The sequence below is a fragment of the Gasterosteus aculeatus genome, chromosome 6, assembly GCF_964276395.1.
Source record: "Gasterosteus aculeatus chromosome 6, fGasAcu3.hap1.1, whole genome shotgun sequence".
NCBI classification, from domain to species: Eukaryota; Metazoa; Chordata; class Actinopteri; order Perciformes; family Gasterosteidae; genus Gasterosteus; species Gasterosteus aculeatus.
In genome coordinates this window covers 8,881,044-8,899,736 of record NC_135693.1, presented here as the reverse complement: position 1 = coordinate 8,899,736, position 18,693 = coordinate 8,881,044, and the positions used below count along the sequence as shown (strand labels likewise).

General features: G+C 44.8%; 2 protein-coding genes across 2 annotated transcripts; one reads left to right on the top strand and one right to left on the bottom strand.

Annotated features, from left to right (window-relative positions):
• The first annotated feature begins 66 nt into the window (after nucleotides 1-66).
• Nucleotides 67-9,035, top strand: fbln7 (fibulin 7). Its single transcript, XM_078104143.1, has 8 exons — nucleotides 67-435; nucleotides 1,382-1,544; nucleotides 2,892-3,068; nucleotides 5,252-5,377; nucleotides 5,523-5,660; nucleotides 6,142-6,279; nucleotides 6,683-6,821; nucleotides 7,989-9,035. The coding sequence occupies exons 1-8, from the start codon at nucleotides 361-363 to the stop codon at nucleotides 8,359-8,361; spliced, it is 1,329 nt and encodes a 442-aa protein (XP_077960269.1). The 5' UTR covers nucleotides 67-360; the 3' UTR covers nucleotides 8,362-9,035.
• A 1,483-nt stretch (nucleotides 9,036-10,518) lies between these two features.
• On the bottom strand, nucleotides 10,519-18,350 carry tmem87b (transmembrane protein 87B). The gene is made up of 19 exons (XM_040178051.2): nucleotides 18,089-18,350; nucleotides 17,434-17,494; nucleotides 17,259-17,350; nucleotides 17,025-17,159; nucleotides 16,875-16,928; nucleotides 16,528-16,699; nucleotides 16,201-16,262; nucleotides 15,703-15,886; nucleotides 15,526-15,625; nucleotides 15,318-15,411; nucleotides 14,795-14,866; nucleotides 14,046-14,154; nucleotides 13,861-13,919; nucleotides 13,664-13,767; nucleotides 13,501-13,574; nucleotides 13,324-13,394; nucleotides 13,057-13,109; nucleotides 12,933-12,963; nucleotides 10,519-12,182 (listed from the first exon to the last, which is right to left on the bottom strand). Exons 1-19 carry the CDS (start codon nucleotides 18,236-18,238, stop codon nucleotides 12,141-12,143), a joined length of 1,719 nt encoding a protein of 572 aa, XP_040033985.1. The 5' UTR covers nucleotides 18,239-18,350; the 3' UTR covers nucleotides 10,519-12,140.
• Nucleotides 18,351-18,693: the final 343 nt, after the last annotated feature.

The following is an 18,693-nucleotide window of genomic DNA, read 5'->3' as shown; positions in this document are numbered from 1 at the left end:
CCCTGACAGCAACGCGGAGATGTGAGGAGAAAAACACGCACATGTTCCGGAGGGTCTCGGTGGGAGGGATTCTACTCCGTGCAGGAAACAGTCACGGTGGCGTGCAGAGCTCCAGAGGCTGAACCTTTCGGGCGAGCAGATAAAGAGACGGGAGCGCATCTCCGTCCCGGACACCTGACGAGCATCCTCCCAACTCTCCACCCAAGGGGACAGAAGCTCTCAGGAGATAATAAGGAGGGGGTGTTTTTTCGGGGGTCGGGAGGGGGGGGGTCGGGATTTTTTTTTTTATACCGAAGCACCAAATCTTTGGAGAACACCAACTGGGAGCAGCATTACTTTATTTTCACGGGACCGTGAGCGATGGCGCTGTCTTTCCGACGCAGGTGTTTGCTGCTGCTGTGTTTGACCGCCGTCCACAGTGATGCTGCCGTCCAGGTAACCGCACTTCACCCCAAAGCCTCGTCGAAGCGGAGCAAAATAGACTATATTTGGGAAATATTCTTAAATTTTATTAAAAGTAATCAATTTTAATATTTTGATCCTACAATCCCCAAAAAGTAGCCAGTGCTAATAATATTGTGTTTTGCACGCCTTAATCCAGTTTATTGTCAGCCTATGTGTCATTGGAAGGTTTGGGATCAGGCTGCAGTTTCCACTGGCGGAAAAGCACAAATCGTTTTTGCTTTTGTCACAATGGAGCATCTGGATATAAGTCCTTTCATGTCTTTGCCTGAAGCGCAGCAGTGTTTTAAATACTGCACAAGTCCAAACTGTGCGCATGTTGTATTTTCATGTTTTGAAGCTGGTTGTTTTTTGTGTTTGGCCCGACAAAGTGCAGGAATGTAAGGTATGTTGCAAATACATTTTTTTCTCCAATGAGCATGTGATTAATAAACCCTCCTGAAAGGATTAGAGGCACTTTCTCTGAAGAACTCTGTAATGGCTTGACAAGCTTTCTCCCTCAAGTAACTGCTAGTGGCACCCATATTTTAATACTATTTTGAGTTTGCACATTTGTGAATCTCCAATGAACATGTGACTTCCATCCTACCGCCATGCAAAATATACTGAAGAACAGAGTTTTGGACTGAGGTCATATTGACATCTGCCTAACAGCTTTTGTCCAGCTGTGTCAGCCACCAGACTTGTGATATCAAGCGGAAAGAGGAGAAGAAGAGAAGATGGTGGGCCTAAAATATCTCGTGCAATGATGTTTAATGGAAGATAGATCTCAATCGAGAGCAAATAGTGTTTAAAATAAAATAACCGGCATTAGGCAAATTTAGTAAAAACATGAATTTATTCTCATATCCATGAATACTCTCTCTAACCATACCAACAATAAGATGGGTTTGACAACAATAAGATGCTTTATCCACAGACGTGCATGGACAAGCATCAGGTGGTCGGGGTGCTCCGTCAAATGGAGAAGTTTCTGAAAGGCCAGGAGTTGCGTTTTACGGAAGGCCTCAGGATCATGAAGTCAAAGCTGGCAACGCTCCAAAACTCTGTCTCCAAGTTACCTCAAGCCGACCAGTCAGCTGGTGAGTAATGATCCGATAACGACGCGTACCCGAGGCGTCACACTCCTCGTTCGATTCATAATTGCACCCATGCAGTTCCCGTCGTGCCGTTCCCACTGTCAAAAAGTCTTCTGTCCTCAATCATAATCTTGATGAACTTGTTCTTGTGGTGGTGATGCCTTTGCACAGGTTGATGTTGCGGGGAGCAATGAAGGGATGAATGTGACGTTATCACACATATGCTAATTGTTGGAGTTAATATACTACGTTCTGTCACATTAGCCCTTTTCACATTCAACTGCGCAATGGAATTTGGTGAAGATATTTAAGATAAAAATGTGTCTAAATGTTCCTGCGAATAGATGCTTGGTGTTTTTGGAAATGGAGGCAGGGTTTATATTTTTACATAAGTAAAACATCCATTGATAATCCAAAGTTAATACACATTCTTGAGGTGTATGCTGTAAAATAAACTTACCATAAGCATATGGTGGGCTGTAAACCATAAATACAATACAGTTTCCCAATGTCTGGTTATTCAATTGACATCCATAAAGTTACACATGCACAATACGACATTCACTGAATGATTCTTCACCTGCAGAACAAAAGAAGATTCCAAAGAATACAGTTTGAAACATTTTGGGAACATTAAATTGCTTGAAGTAAATCTTCAAACAGATTTCGCTTTTTCTGTTATGGGCTTACAAATTCATCCAACGGTCATCTCAGTTACAGAGCTGGATACCTGACAGGGGAAGTGGATTTGTGGAATTGTGTTGTTTGGCAGCAAACACTGAGACCAATTTGTTAGTGATGGACCAGTGCAGTCCATAACTCTCCAGTGTTCCTGGCAAGACGAGAGGAAGCAGATATTTTATATTTATACCAATAAAGCCTCAAAAAAATGAAAGGGCTAAAGTGAAATTATTGAAATACCAGCTTTAAATGCTCGGGATAAATATCCCCAAATCCACATAAAGAAACAATGTGATACATGGATACATTGACAATAAATGGAAGTCTGGCTGCGTGACATTGATCCTCCATAAAGTAAATGGTGGTTTTTACTCAAGGTTGAAAACATAGGAAACATTTTCTCCACCTGGGATTAGGCTCAATGTTATGTAATGTAATTACGTTCTACATTACACAAGCCTTTCCAGCGTTGTAAAACAGCGTAACGTTTGTCTGCCGGCAAAGTTTTGACTTTGCTGCCGCGTTGAATTGGAACGAGGCCTTTGAACCGTCCTCCCCATGGAGGCTGTGCGCTGCCCAGTGACACGTGTGCATCCCCCGGGAGGGAATGCCAGAGGATGTCGGGAGGCTTACTCGGCATGTGACCAGCTTCCTCTCTCTCTCTCACAGCTCCCACCACCTGCCCCACGCTGGAAGCCCCCGCCCACGGAACCAAGTTCGGCTCCAAGTATTTTCTCGGACACGAAGTCCATTTCACTTGTTTCCCGGGCTACCATCTCGTCGGCTCCGCCACTCGTGTCTGCCGGGACAACGGCACCTGGACCGGCATCAGCGCCGTCTGTAACGGTGAGCAAGACACAGAAGTTTCCACGCCCGTCGGCCTCCAACACAGCCTGATTTTTACCCGTGTGTGAGACCCGTGTTGCATTTGCTTCAGGTGAGGAATGCGGCCTCACTTCAGCAGCTGCATGTTTTCATCACAGGATTAGGATCCCCCCCCCCCCCCTGTGATTTTCTCCATGTATAAACACACATCCACTACTTTTCTGACACACACATATATAGATAACAGGCAAAGAAAAGAAGCATTCTTCAGAGTGGCTGGAACTCATCGGTGTACTGAATGAAGCCCTCATTAAAATGGCATTAAATGTCTCGGAACACAGAAAAACACCTGTACTGCATTCCACTGGGGGGGGGGGCACCCTCCAGGTTCCCCCTCCTCGTGAAAGCCGGTGGTTGGGCTACTGTAAGACAAACCCCACCTCTCCTGCTCATGTTTCCCTGCCTCTTCTTAGCCTCACTGGATGGGGTTAGGTGCCGACATTATATCCAGACCATCATGCTCTGATAGCACTGAAGTATGTTAAGCATGCTATTGATTGCCCGGTCAGCCTTTGCTAGTGGCGCTCCCGGGTTGAACATGTGCATACGTTTATTGACGTTGATGGTTAAAATAACAGGAGAGGGCTCGACTCTGCACAGTATTATCGCTGTGAAAGTTTTCTTTCAGCCAAGGATAAGTAGTCTAAATTTAGTCATGCTTAAAAAGCAGAATTGACAGAGTGTGAAAACTTTAAAGTTAGGAAAGGTTTAAAAATATCAAGCCGGGTGAAACGCGTCTCTTTCATGTTATGGCCCTGCGGTGGCTCCTGGGGAAGCCAAATAAACATTAAAGGGATTGGTTTTCATGCAGCGGCGGCTGCTTCATCATTTCAACGTCCACACAACTCTAAGCGATGATATATTATAAGTAAGATCTAGCTTGTAGCCACTTGTTGTTTTCAACAGTTTGCGTTTCTCGTACCTTCTACAAGTGGTCGTACTTTCTTACTCACTCATACAGTATCATCATAAAACCTTCACATTGTAAACCTCTTCTTATGTGTTTCACAAAGCCTTAAAGTTATGAATTAAACACACTTCCATAGACTAACAAGAACAATTTTAACATTGAAGCAGGAGCTGGATTTCGTTGACTTAGTCTTTATTTCTTCCTATAAGATTTTATAAAGATAACTACGTTTCCAAAAATGGAAGAAATAAATGGGCGTCACAGGCTTACAGTTGACAAATTGTGCCAGTACCAATTTCTCCTTTTTTAAGCATCAGTTATCAAACTGGGTGGACACTTATTGCATCATCGGTGCGTGGATGAGAGGACATTTTTTCATTTTGCTGATTGATAAATTGGGCTGCAGATGATTCCTGCCAAACATTCTGTTACTATTCCATGCATTTTATACTAAAGTGGTATTTTTTACTTTGTCAAAAGTGGTTGGAAACACACTGATGACCACTTTTTATACCTTCACAAATAGAGAAGAACTTCAGCCCGAGGCAAAGATTAAAATGTGTTTTCATAGTTGATACTCTTTGACAACAAACAATGTCGAAGGCAGCATCAGGATCGATGAAATATGTAGTAGCCAATGTAGCCAACTTTCCCTGACTCCCAACATCACTGCGACAACACAATCCTGTAGATACAGAAAAGATTGGTGCTCACGTACCATATATGCTGTGAATGGATCGGGTCCAGCTTACATCCAGGACATGGTGAAACCCGACGTCCCAACCCGGACTCTCCGCTCTGCATCTGCAAAACTGCTCGTCCCGCCTCACTGAGAGCGAAACACTCGACTAGATCACGACTCCTAAATGGTGGAACGAGCTCTCTGAAGACACCAGGACCGCAGAGAGCCTTCACATCTTCTGCCGCAAACTAAAGACACACCTCTTCAGACTCTACCTCGACTAAAGACTAACAAATTGTAGCACTTAAATTGTACTTATAACGCCACTTATCTATAGCAAATTGTAAATTGGCTTATTTGTGGAAATTGCACTTCTTGCTCTTCTGAGTTTGTATCCCTATGGTTGAATGCACTTATTGTAAGTCTCTTTGGATAAAAGCGTCAGCTAAATGACATGTAATGATGTCCTCCCAGAAACGTGTCCCTCAGAAGGACTTGTCTCCTCATGTGCCTTTGATACTCTTTTATTATTATTCTCTCCTGCACCCACAGATGTGAGTGAGTGTGCAAGTAATCCCTGCCAAAACGGAGGTACCTGCGTGGAAGGTGTTAACCAGTACAAATGCACCTGCCCCCAGAACTGGAGTGGCTCCCACTGTCAGCATCAGACGCAGACAGGTGAGTACCACAAACGCACCCGAGAGACTCTTTGCTTACTTTCTTCTTAGTTCACCGAGAGATCTTCTTCTCATGCGTTCCGCTCGAAAGATCAAATGTCAAGACAGCTCTTCGCCTCTGACGATGTCTCCCCTCCCCAACGCAGCACCACCTGAGTGGAGCGTCATGAACGATCCGGCGTTCAGCCGGAGACCTCGCTGTGCCCAGGTGAACCGGGCCCAGCACTGCAGCTGCGATGCAGGCTTCCACATGAGCGGCACCTCGGACAGCAGCATCTGTCAGGGTGAGCCGTCGACCACGTGCTCCTTAGTTGATCCCTGTTTGGGAAATGGTCTTTTCCCCGCTTGTCCTCGCTGGGGGGGGGGGGGGGGGGGGGCGGTTTGCTCTGCTTAGTGACAACTCAGCAGGACAAATGGGATAGCATTAGTTTAAGGGATTGTAACGCTGAAAAGATCCCAGGGTACCAAATCTTGTACTTGAAATCTGAGGGATCAGTATGTGACAAACAAAATAATCCTCTTGAGAGGTTGCAAGCTGATTAGCATCCATTTAGATCACAGGTCAGTAGCTTTTAAGAAGGTAACTGGGTTGGGTATTATTTGTGTTTTCAACAAGTTGCCTCAGATGCGTTAACGCTGCGACTCTAAACCTCGATACGGACGATAACCTGGGGGACAGACTGACACTGTTTGAGGCAGACCACGACTTCTGACGCCTGTTCCCAGAATGCGTCTCTTTGTCTGTTTCCATCTCTTTCCTGACAGATGTAAACGAGTGCGAAGTGTACCGACTGGACAGGGGAGGGAAGCTCTGCGCCCACGAGTGCGTGAACGTCCCGGGCTCGTACCACTGCGCCTGCCCCAGTGGCTACAAGTTGCTCCCAGACGGGCGGAGCTGTGAGGGTGAGTGACAAGAGGGAAAGAGGACAAAGGCCCATTCACGGAGCCCTGGCCGCAGAGCCTGCTGGGTATTTTAGAGGAATACCTGGGACTGAAAGAGAGAAGCCTTTAGCAATGAGCTTTTAGTTTCTGCAGAGGTGTCTGCCTGCCCCCGAAACCTCGTTACCACTTTAATTTGCACCCCTGAAGCTCGCAGTGCGAGCCAGTGGAATGAGTGAGCTCACCCTTTTTCCAGCAGAAGGGATCTTTAGGACATGAGACTAAACTAGAAACCCAAATAAACAATCCCAGCGCAGCCCCCCCGCTCAGACTGTGGTAACCAGGAAGCAGGGAGTCAGTCTGGCAAGTCTCTCTCTACACGCTTCTCGGTTCTTACATGCCCCCCCCCTGCTGTTTTGTCTTCCAGATGTGGACGAGTGTTTAACCCAGCAGCACAACTGTAGCCGAGGGACAACATGCATCAACACGGGGGGGGGATTCCTGTGCGTCAACCCGGAGTGTCCCGCCTCTCATGGCAACATCAGCTACGTCAGGACGTCCCCTTTGTAAGTGGAGAGACCGCACGCTCACCAGGATTAAGTCTCAACTTTTAAATGGCCGCGCGCACATCGAATGTGAACTTTGACTTGGCAGAGCGGGACGAGCAGGAAGAGAACAGAGCATTGGTGTGTTTAGCGCGTGCAGGTAATCCAAGCCAGTAAACGTGGTTAAAAAGGTTAAGACGCACGGATGGACCGTCATTGACGAGGTGTCACCGCCTCAAAGCTCCCCAGCTGAGACACGTGGACGGAAATTCAGTTTTCACACAATTTAAGACATCGTTTTTGGCAATATTGCAAAATGGTGGAAATTACATTAAACCTGCCTTGGTGGCTGCTGAGAATTGGAGATATGCAGCAATACAACTTTAGCAAACTAGTCTGTAAGAGAAGTCGAAGGCTTTAGATGAAACTATTACTATAACTGTTAAACATCCACTAGTTAACCTCCTGTTTGTTGCAAGTGCTGCAGTGGGAGTAGGACTAGTAGTACTAGCAGTTTTTGCAGTGATGGTAGAAATGCTGAACAGACGATATGCAGCATCATAGTGAGGAACGAGGTTGAACGAAAAATAATATAATAATAATAATAATAATAATAAGTTCTGCTCTTTTTCTCCTTGAACCTTGAACATCGGTGTCCCGGCCAAATCTCTGGAGAAATAATAACTTGTATGTCCATATTCGCCAAGTCATCAGCGAGCTGACTCATTAAGGACCTTGAAACAAAGTTCTGTTTAATTTTACTGAACCATCAATGTGGGGAATTACTGGCAGCAGAGGGATTGAATAAACGTTTGGAAAACACTTTTACCAAGAAAAAGCAAAGAATCGAGAAAAGACTTTCGCTGAGTCCCCATTTCGTAACGTTATGCAGCTTTTCGTTATGCTGCTGTGCACGGAGATCGTAGTTTCAGAAAAAAGGGGTCACAGCTTTCTATGCACATGACCTCATACGTACTGCATATGTGTGTCACTTCTTTCGCCACAAAGAGCCACTCATACAATTTTTTTTTAAACGATTATGTAATTGTTTTCTCATTGACAAAATGGCTGCACTACATGAAAACTGCCAAACGCACAGGGAGCGGAAAACAAGCATCACTTTGTCCTGCAACGCCGCCTCCCCCCCCCCCCCTGCTCACACCAGCTGCTGCCTTTCTGTCCCCGCAGTCAGTGTGAGAGGAACCCCTGCCCCATGGACAGCAGATCCTGCCACCTGGCCCCCAAGACCGTGTCCTTCCACTACCTGTCTCTGACCTCCAACCTGAAGACCCCTGCCACGCTTTTCCGCATGGCGACCGCCGCCGCCCCGGGGCGCACCGGGCCGGACAGCCTGCGCTTCGGCATCGTGGGCGGGAACACCCGCGGCATCTTCGTCATGCAGCGTTCTGACAGGCAGACCGGGGAGCTGATCCTGGTGCAGCAGCTGCGCGGGCCGCAGGAGATCAGCGTCGACGTGGACATGTCCGAGTACAGCGAGCGCACCTTCCAGGCCAAGCACGTGGCCAGGGTCAACGTCCTGGTTTCGCCGTACGGCTTCTGAGGCCGTGACAGACAGACGGAGGAGGAGGAGGAGCGAAAGGAAGAGTTTGTTATTGGCCACACCAGAAAAAATTGACACAGTGACAAGCCAATATTAATAGAGCAGTTATAATATGAGCAGCAATTCACAGGAAAACACATCATAGATCCTTCTTTCATAGTATGAGTATGAGTGTGTTTGAATGCCCGGCAACCAGCTTAACGTGAGCAGAAACCTGTTGGGAGGGATGCAGGACTGTTTGAGTCATCGCCGTTGTCCATCATAGATCATGTGATCAGGGTCCGGCCCGTGCACTGCGCTTTGTTGATGATAAATCCCTGTAGGACTTTAGTGCTCTTGAGGCTCTAATTTATTGGAAATATTATTGCTGGTTTTTACATTGTAAACATACTGTACGCCACATGTTTCTCTTCCACCATATACTGTATATTTGTTTTTTTCGTACCAGCTTACTTTGTTTAAGCACCATCCATTATACTAAAGGGGTTGTTGTTCAAACAGTAGATGCAGTCCTGTACCTGAACATATTTCCTTTAATACTCATATTTTGTATGTTATCCAGAAATCGTATATTCAGATAACTGTTGATTTGGCAAGCTTGCAAGTGCACTACACAATTTATCTGGAATTTTAATTTTCTCTACATAACTGAAATAAAGGAGGTCTAAATTTCACCATTTGTTATAAATACCTCGCTTGACGCTGAACAGTGTGCTGTTAAATGTCCTTGTGGCTGCGCTGTTTTTCCTTCCGCAGTCTTCTACCATTATGAGCGGCTTTTAATGAAGGAAATTCAAACCAACCAAGTGACGAATGAACGCGGGGACAGTTAGAGCGGAAGAATGTGCGCTTTATAACACGAAGACAGCACGAGCCAAAAGAGCATTTCCCAAATGCCTCCGAAACAAAACAGCGTTTTATATTTGACTTCCATCCCGGGGAACAGTAACGGTCACGTTTTGAAAACACGTCCTCGCGTGTCTACGTGTTGGAAAAAGGAGACACTAATGTCCACCACATGTGCGCTCTTAAACCCTGTCCTCCTCTCACTCGTCCCCATCCAGGGGTTCACGCAGCGTTTAAAGAGCTGCGCGGCCTCCGGGCGGGAGCGGAGGGTGAGGATGGAAACACGTCCCCCCCCCCGGCGGTACGCGGCGCTCTGAGAGGTGACAACGCGCCTCAACGGCAGTCGTTTCCTTGACCGACCGTAGCGGGAGGGTTTCACACGGCGGCCTCTGTTTCCAGGGCCGGTGTGCGGGGCTGTTTGATGTTTCATCCATTCTGAGGCAGCGGGATTCATCGCGCACAGAGGAATTGGAGAGCGCCCGAGCTACATACCACAAGCCATTTGCTGGAAAGTAACAAAACAAATATACAGACTCTGAGGAAGCTCCTGCTTTGTGCTTCTGGTGACTTCAGTGCAGGAGAAGTAATAACAGATGAAGTAATAGAAACACAATGTCATTGATGCATACAAATATGCAAAGGGCAGCACTAAATAGCCACTAGAAGCTTAGGATTCTTGTTTGTAGGATTATGTGTTTTTGAAACTTTAGGAACTGATGGCATTGCATCTTACTTTAGATTCAGCTTTCCTGTTCCGGTGTTGATTTTTGGGATTGATACATTTAAATAAAACCTTCAGCTAAGAGTATATACAACATCCTCCGGAAACACATTGTTCTTGTTCTGCCTACTCAAGCACAATAACAGAAATCATAATGAAGTGATACAGCAGGCGCACTTTAAATACGTATATGACATTTAACTTCTGGTTGTTTAATTTAGTCCTATTATCAATGCAGACAAAAAGGATCAATGTCAACATGAAAAACTAAAACGTATGTACGGTATGTTGAGGTTGAGATGGAGGAACTGGGTCTGTCGGGCTCACGGGTTTCTTAAAACGAGACTGCGCTCTTCTGTTTGTCTCCGCAACAAAATGATTGTACATTTGTAGCTGAGGTATTTTGGCTGTTATCGATTTTTTTAAAAGGTCAAAAGGGAAAACTATATTCATATCTTCATATTGTAACGACTGTGTGGGCGTCACGTGAAACGTACTCAAGGAAAATCCTTCTTCTCCAATTTCCTCTTGAATCTGGTATTTAAATAACATACATTTGTTAACGGATGCAGCAAAAATAACAACCAAAGTAAAACATGTAGTTTTATTTCCAAATGAACATGTCATAGACAAAGAAACTAACAGTCTTCTGTGTAAGTGTTAATATTGAAACCCTTCCTGAGTAGGAAGATTGAAGAAAACTGCTGGTATGAAACATTTAAGCCCAGTTCTTCATGACACTCGTGAGAGGAAAAAGACGACTCATATTATCCAGGCACGGCTCTACCTGCGGAATTACGCAATAACAGGAATCAGGCAATACCCATCTGTACAAATAAACGAGGTCCACTGCAGGTGTCTGCAGTTTTATATAACAGGACAACTTGCCGGCCAAAGCGCAACCGTTCCAGCTTTCCGACAAATACAAAAACTGAATAACGACGTTATAAACCCGGCGATCAGCTTTCACTCCTGCTCACCGTATATAACTGTCCTGCCGTTACACTTACTCCCAAAACAACACATGAAGACGATGACGACAGTGTTTGCAAGTCCAAAACATCTGTGCAGACAATTTTAGAAAACAAAATATTAAGACTTAAAACAAGACTTCACAGCACCTGCGATACAGTCGAAATGTTTTTTGTTTTTAAATACAGCAGAAAAAAAAAAATGAAGCTGCAGTTTGTCATTGAACAAACAGATTGTGAAACTGTCGAGTGTCCAAACGAGTCGACTAAACAGAAGCAAACATTGTAGACACACAAGAGTAAACATGGACACACTCTGCAACAACTTAGAAGTACACTTGAAACACAAATAAATAATGAAATTATTTAACTCCATATTGACATACATACGTTATATTGCTCCCTATTTCAGAACACACAAAAAGTAGCTTCTATATGTGACGCAATTTTACATTTCTGAACGCAGGTACACTTAAATTCAAATAGTTCGCGGTTCACCCCCCCGAACACTCACACACCCATACTGAGGATGCAAGAGACATGAACCAAGAATCCAGGCCTCCTTCAGGAACTACATGGAGCCAAAGACATCAACTTCAAAGTGCATGAAAGAAATGTTCTATTGAAAGAAATTATATAGAAAAAATCCTGTTTGGAATTAATTCATAAATTTAACTTAAATTTGGCCTGTCCAAAATCTTAAATAAATAAACCATTACTGCTGTTGATTATTGGAGGGAAAAAAGGCTTTAAATTAGCTCCCCATTATAAATCATCATTTTGTTTTATTAAAACAAAAAAGCATGGCGATACCCAGAAAAAGACACTCAAAATACATTTGAGGGAACGTCCAGGCATAAGGACCACTGCTCTTAATGCTCTGATAACATATATGATCATGAACATTCCAGAATTAAATACAGCACTTAATATTAAAAAAAAAAAACTCTTTGGAAAGAAAGGCTCAAAACTGATCACAATCAGGGAATCAGTGAGCCAGTTGGTCAGTGAAAAGACAGTTTTCCTCTGGTAGAGTCTTTTCCTCTTAGTAGTTGAGGAAATGAGCAGAGCTCCCCTAAGTTGTGACTTGCACCACCCTGCGAAGTAGACTCTGTATGGGAAGGGTCCTAAAAAACAAACTGCACTCCGCCATCACCTCCGCCCGACGGGAGAAAACTGCTGCAGACGCAGAGTCAAAGACATTTGCCGTCTTCTGCCTCTTCTCTGGCGGACGCGTTGCCTCACTCCAGCTTCGACATCTCATATCTGGTCGTCATAATTTCCTGCAAAATAATATTAAAACGTGAAGTAAGCCGCTTTGTCCGGGCTATTAAGAAATCCCATGGAAAAAAGTATTCTTGCAGGTTATTATTCATTTAACAGGGGAAGACAAACGCAAGCTACTCATTTCTATCCAGAACAAATAATTTTACAAGCTGCTGGCGGGTCACTTGCACCCGTGACCTCACCCAGCTGTGATGCGGCACGGTGCTAAAGGGTCAGGGGCCACGAGGCATCGCTGCAGCCCGGGTGCTGGAAAGAGCACGTTGTCACCACTAGCTGGCAGGGAGAGAGCTGACCTGTTAAGACTGAGTGCAGCCACTCCTCACCTACAGCGCCATGCACGCCATCTCCCAAATAACAAGATCCAAAGCCTAAAAATAAAAAAAAGGCCTGCGGTGCCTTCTTACAGTCACTGAACTGTGATCGGAAAATCCTCCTTTGGGAGAGCGGTTTAGTGAACAGTTGGTATATGCATGATTTCAAGGTATGTAGGTAGGTAGGTATGACCACAACATATCCACCAAAAAAATTCACTGTGGGTCCTGCAGTCACTCCCCATTTCCATTTCTTCACCGATGCAGTAACTCCAGAATGAGTCCCAAATGAGCATCACGCAAGGCTTTCTCGCTTGGCATTCTTGGACTAGGTTACTCATCTCCACATATGTAGACCAGCTGTTTCTGGTTGAAGAAATAAGGTGTGGGAATCCTGTAATTATTCATATTTATAGATTCTAAAGTAATTTGTACCTCGTCTGAGTCGAGCAGGACTGGTAGAGCTCTGCGGAAACAAAGACACTTTATTAGAATCACACGTGTTTTTTATGAAAACATCTTGCCGGGTTATTAAATATAAACTTGATAGGATACTCACACATCCGTGAGAGAGCTAGGAATGTTGTCCTCCACCCACTTCAAGTCTTCCTCCTTTAAAAGTGGGAAAAAGAAAAAGAGGATGAAACAAGTCTTAATAAGTGCAAATACTGCCATCTGCTGAAATGCGTGACACTTCTGCAGCTGCACTCCCTAAACACGAACAGCTATTCTCATCAAAACGCGCGTTGTTTTTAAATAATCCACACTGAATAACACCAATCAACACAGAACTATTGCAAAGCAAGAGTGCCGCTGTGTTACTCACTGGATTTATTTCTGGCGGCTTCGCTGTACCATTGGCATCACTCTTCGATGCTCTTAACTTGATGCCGTCAGCTGTGAAGAAAAAATTGGAAAGAATTATGGAAAGCGCATTAAAGCACAGTTAAGACACTCCAAAGCGTTTGCAGTGCTCCGGACTAAGCAGCACTTCGCATCGTACCGATGTTTGTGGAGGCGATGAATTCCTCAATCTCCTCATCGTCGGAGTCATCAATGAGGGGTGTGAAAGCATACCTGCAGACACGGCGGATTGAGAGATCAATAACAGAAGCGTCCAGTTCCGCTCAGGTCCGTCATTTCAATTCTCCCAACGGACGACTTGCCTTTGGTTGTTTGCCGACGGTCTCCATAAAAACATGATAACGAACAGGATGACGGAGAACAAGAACCTCCAGAAAGCATCCTCCACCCACAGCTCAATCCAGTCCTTTACCCCCAAAAAAAAGAAAGAAAAAAAAGTGAAATTACATGTTTATACAGTTTAACAGAAATACTGATGAATGTGCCAAACGTTACTCACAGACTGGCAATCTGCGAGCCGGAATTTCTTTGCTATCCAACCCATGAAAATGATGGAAGCTGAAGGAAAGAAGAGCCACGTTTGAAGCAACTATGTGTGTCGGATGTTTTTTACAGGTTACGTATGGAGGAAAACCGAAATAACCAACACCAATTTTCAATATTGCGATTGAAGGTTCCACTCACCAATGACAGCAAATATCAGTGTGTTTGTGAAGTGCCTGTACAGAGACAACTTGACGGGGTTTTTCCTCAGCTTCAGAGTCTTGATGGTTTGTGCAAGGCTGACAAAGACGTTAGTGGCAGTCAAGGTAAACAAGGGACAGACACTACACAATAGAACCTATAACCTTAACATGATTACACGCAAATACCTTTTTCTCAAGACACCGAGTCACATACCAGATTTAGGAGGTGAAGATGGGCTATTCTGAGCAACATTGAAATGAATGACAAATGAAACACTGAGAGGAGAGTTAAAATGAAGCCTGGTCGTATAAAGCATGATTCTGTGTGTTTAAACAGAATCAAGGTTTTTGATTTTCCAGTTGATATTCTAGTAAATGTGTCACATTTAATTAAAAAAGACGTTACAAAAGAGCATGCAAGTCACATTGCCCTTTCTAGTAGCAGTCATATATTAAACACCTGTAAAGGGTGGTGGAGTGGAATGCAAATAAATTCCTCTAACCCACTCAAAGAATATCCATTAATAGAAAAATAGCCCAATGTCCCGGAGTTTACATTAAAAAAAAAAAGCAATAGAGGACCTTAAGAGCAGTTAAATCACCCAGAAGAAAAAAAAGTTGCGATACATTTTAGTTTGGAATGAATGCTGAATGCAGTAGATTCTGTGTGGAGGAGCTGAGGGGCAGAAGGGAACCACGGGGGGAAGGGGGGGGGGGGGGGGGGGTTGTGGGTGCACAAAAGGATATCCACCAGCATAGAGAGGAGTCAAGCAGAGCCAGGGGAATGTTTGCCAGCAGGGCCAGGTCAGAGTCTTTCGCCTACAAGGGAGGACGGAGCAGGGCCAAAAGGACACGAGGAAGAGGAGAAAGACGTTCCCCAAGAGACAAAGAGGAAACTACAAATTAAAGCCAACCGAGAGGCGAGAAAACCCGCTCGCCCAACAGCTTAAGTATGACTTTGCCTTTACGTGACGTTGCTTATTGACTGAGTACACTGGAAGGATATGAACCAGATGGCGCAGGAGTCAAAAACAGCCAGAACAATTGCTGTAATGAGAGCGGGGCCATTGTCTCGACCCTTTTTGGCCCCCCGACAAATCAAGAAAATACACAGATTGTGATGTCAGTTTAGAGTCAAATCATTGCCCATCCGATGCTTCCGGGAGGGAGAAATCTCTTTTTTTTTATCTAAATAACACCAGCTGAGTTACTAAACTAACACGCAAGAGGTTGTGTGTTGTATGTTTGTTCTTTTCTAATCACAACTCACCCCAGTAATCCTCAGGACACCTTCAATGCTCGCAAAGGAAAAGTAGAGGATTCCAAGCCCAACGACTCGGTGCATTACTTGCCCCAGTCGAGGCCTAAAATAATACAGACAAAAGTAAAATTAGAAAAAGTAAAATTGCCTGATTTGTTTTGTGCAATAATTTGTTCAACTAAGTGGAAGCTTTGTGTTCAAATACACGCGGACGTACTTCACGATGCCATAGCCGAGGCTGACGATGATGACGAGCAGTCGGGCCAAAGTCCGCTTGAGGGCCGAGACCAGCTCAGCAAAGATCAGCAAGCCCGGGGCTGAAGGGGAATGAATTGCACTTACAAAACCAAACAATTCACTATCTCAATAGTGACGGGGATCTGGAGACACTCACAAGCAGAGCCCACAGCGTTGGTGTTTTCATACTCGGCACAGAAGACCGCTTTTTCCACCATGCCGAGGAATATGACCCCGGCTATCCAGAACTGGATCCTCAGCAGATCCTTCCAGTAGCACGCTGCCCAGATGAACCACAGCAGGGCGTAGAAGATGTACACTACGCACATCACCATGTAGAACTACGAGCAGGCGGAGGGCTTAGGTTATGAACACATATGGAACCAGTCATCACACATCTTTTTTTTTTTGTTCAGACTTGCTATTTCAGTGTGATTTGATCGGATTGGGGGTCATAGGTTTTGTGAATAGAGTTCGTGAAATAAAAGCTTATTGTATTGAATTTTGGGTGAACTGTCCCTTTAAAGCGGCAGTTTAGTCGCGGCTAAGATTAACAAACCAAAAACAACTCCCCCCTTAACATTAATGTGCATGTATATTTTGAAAATGGTTAAATTTTGGTTGCAACTTAAATCACCAAAAGTAATTTACTCACAATCATCAGAGGCCACTCCGTGATAGAAATGTAGCCGTGGCTGCCTTTCATCATCACATCCACTGGGAAATAAAATCCAAACATAAGACAAATATTAACATGATTTTGTTTTGTTTTTTTGTTGTGACAAGCTTTGAAAAAGGGACACTTCAGTTTGGAGTGACAAACAGTTTAGCACATACGAGTCAGCCTCACATTAGGGAAGTCAATTTTGCACATTAATGCACCACAAGCAAAGGGAAACAAAACACTGTGTCCAAGTTCATGTGTTCCAGTCACCAAATACTTTCGCTGCAGATGATTTATGTGTAAAGAAAATGGTCTCACGTGTTAAATTCCAGTTGGCATTCGGTTTACTGGACACAATCTTTACAACCAGCAAGTAAGGCCCGTCCCTCCACGTCGTGCCTATGACGTTGTCTTGGATACTTGCACTGCTTTTGTTGCCATCGCTGCGGCTGTCGTACTCCTCTGTAATCAACCAGGTGTCTTTCTCATCCTGCAGTATTATAAAAAAATGTTTATTACCAAGTTGTGTAAATGTAACACTAGCTTTGTGCAAGCAGTATAAACAAACCACACACACGAAACAAAACACTCTAATATTTAAAAGACATCGGAATGTTTACTGTGTGACTTTTCAGAATAAATAAAGATTGCTCGTGTTTTCTCACAGGCACTTCCCCCTCAACCGGCGGACTGACAGGACGCGGCCCTGCCTTGGCTTTCTGAAAAACACAAAACAGTCACCGGATGATGCGAGATAATAAATGCCATGACGCATGCGTGTGTGAACACTGAGGAGAGTAACTAAATAAACCTACTTTGAGCATTGGAAAGGAGCGCAGTCCGTCATTACATTTGATGGGACGGTGTTTGTGCTCGATGAACTCGCCTTGTCCGAGGGGATTGGGGTCCAGGCCCTCCCCGCGACTCTGAGCGGTCCTCCCGTACATTTCCTTCAGACAGGGACAGTCATCACTCAGCTTTCAGAAACAACAACGGCCCAATGGACAAACTGTCAGACGATTAGCATCACATTAAGCGCGTGCACTTACTTCGATGTTGTTGAATTCATTGTGACATGGGTAGTATTTTAAATACCAGTGAATAGAGAGGGACACTTCCTCGGGACAGCCAAAACGCACGACTAAAAGAATAGGACGGTAGTGTTGATTATACACAAGGGACAAAGACATTGTTTAATCAAGTCATTATCCCTTATTGTCTTACCTTTCAATTCAATGTCTGTGTCTTTATACATGGATTTTCTTAACAGCAGTGGTCTTGAGGTCTGCAGGATAAATAAATAATACGTTTGTGCCTCGTTCATGAATGACATGCATTGGTTTTGTAAGAAATTTGAAGTGATTCATTATCAGGGAGGGATGAGCTCATGTGATTAAGAAACTGTAATATTGTTCATAATATCCGTAACAGACTGAGGTTGCACCGCTCAGTCAGCACAGCAAACCGTGCGACTCGATACACAGACACGAATGACAACAGAGGGAACCCGAAACTTCTCCATACTTAAATTATTGAAGAATGTCAGGGAACTGTGTCTCAAGAGCTCCACGAAGCACCAGAGTTTCTCTCAGAAATGACCAAGAGCCCTTCACGCAGCTGTGCAACTTAACGTTAGCCAAGTTAACTTTCTGTGTAGCCAGCTAGTTAGCTCCCTGCTAACCCGTTTCCCACTAACCCGGGAGCGCACTACTCCGCTAACAACACAACCGGACCGGTAGATTTAGGGACACGCCGTCCCGGTGAAACGCTGTTGACGCAGGACGGGATTAGCCGGAGGACCGGACACACACGGGCGAGCCAGCGCAACGAGGCTAATGCTAGCTGCCGTTAGCTCGCCCGGCTGCTGAGCAATACTCACATTTACAACAGTGATTTTCCAAAGGCCCGTCTCGGGTGCTGCGTCTACCGCTTCTATGGCACCGAGGAGAACAAAAAATAGCACAGCCCAGGGATAGAAAACTGCCGTGGTCGGACGGCTCCACGTCCCCGTCCTGACGGCAGCAGCCATGTCGGTGCGGGAGTGAGCATCGCCGGCCTGCAGGAGGCGCCGTGAGCCCGCGGAGGAAAAACCCCGCAGCACCTTTTACCCCCGCGCGCGCGCGCGCGCACCTCGACCGCGCAATAATTTCTTTATTGCAAAAACACGTGACTTAATTGATCTGCAGGCTCAGTTGTAGCCCGTCACGCGGTTACGCGCAGAAGTAAACCCCGCACGTTGATTTGTTGCATAACGTCAATGGAATTGTGAAGGTCAGTAGAGAAGTGATCTATGCAAATGCAGAGATGCTATTTTACTAACCACTATCATTGAATTGTATTGTATAATTGTATCGTTTTTAGTTCAGTTTCTAGTTGGGATCTGTGTGTATACCTGGGGACACATTTTTTCTATAGCATATTTACCCCGTTGTTGCAACTGCAACTTTTTATTTTTAATTTACTTTTATAATCATCATTTAGTTT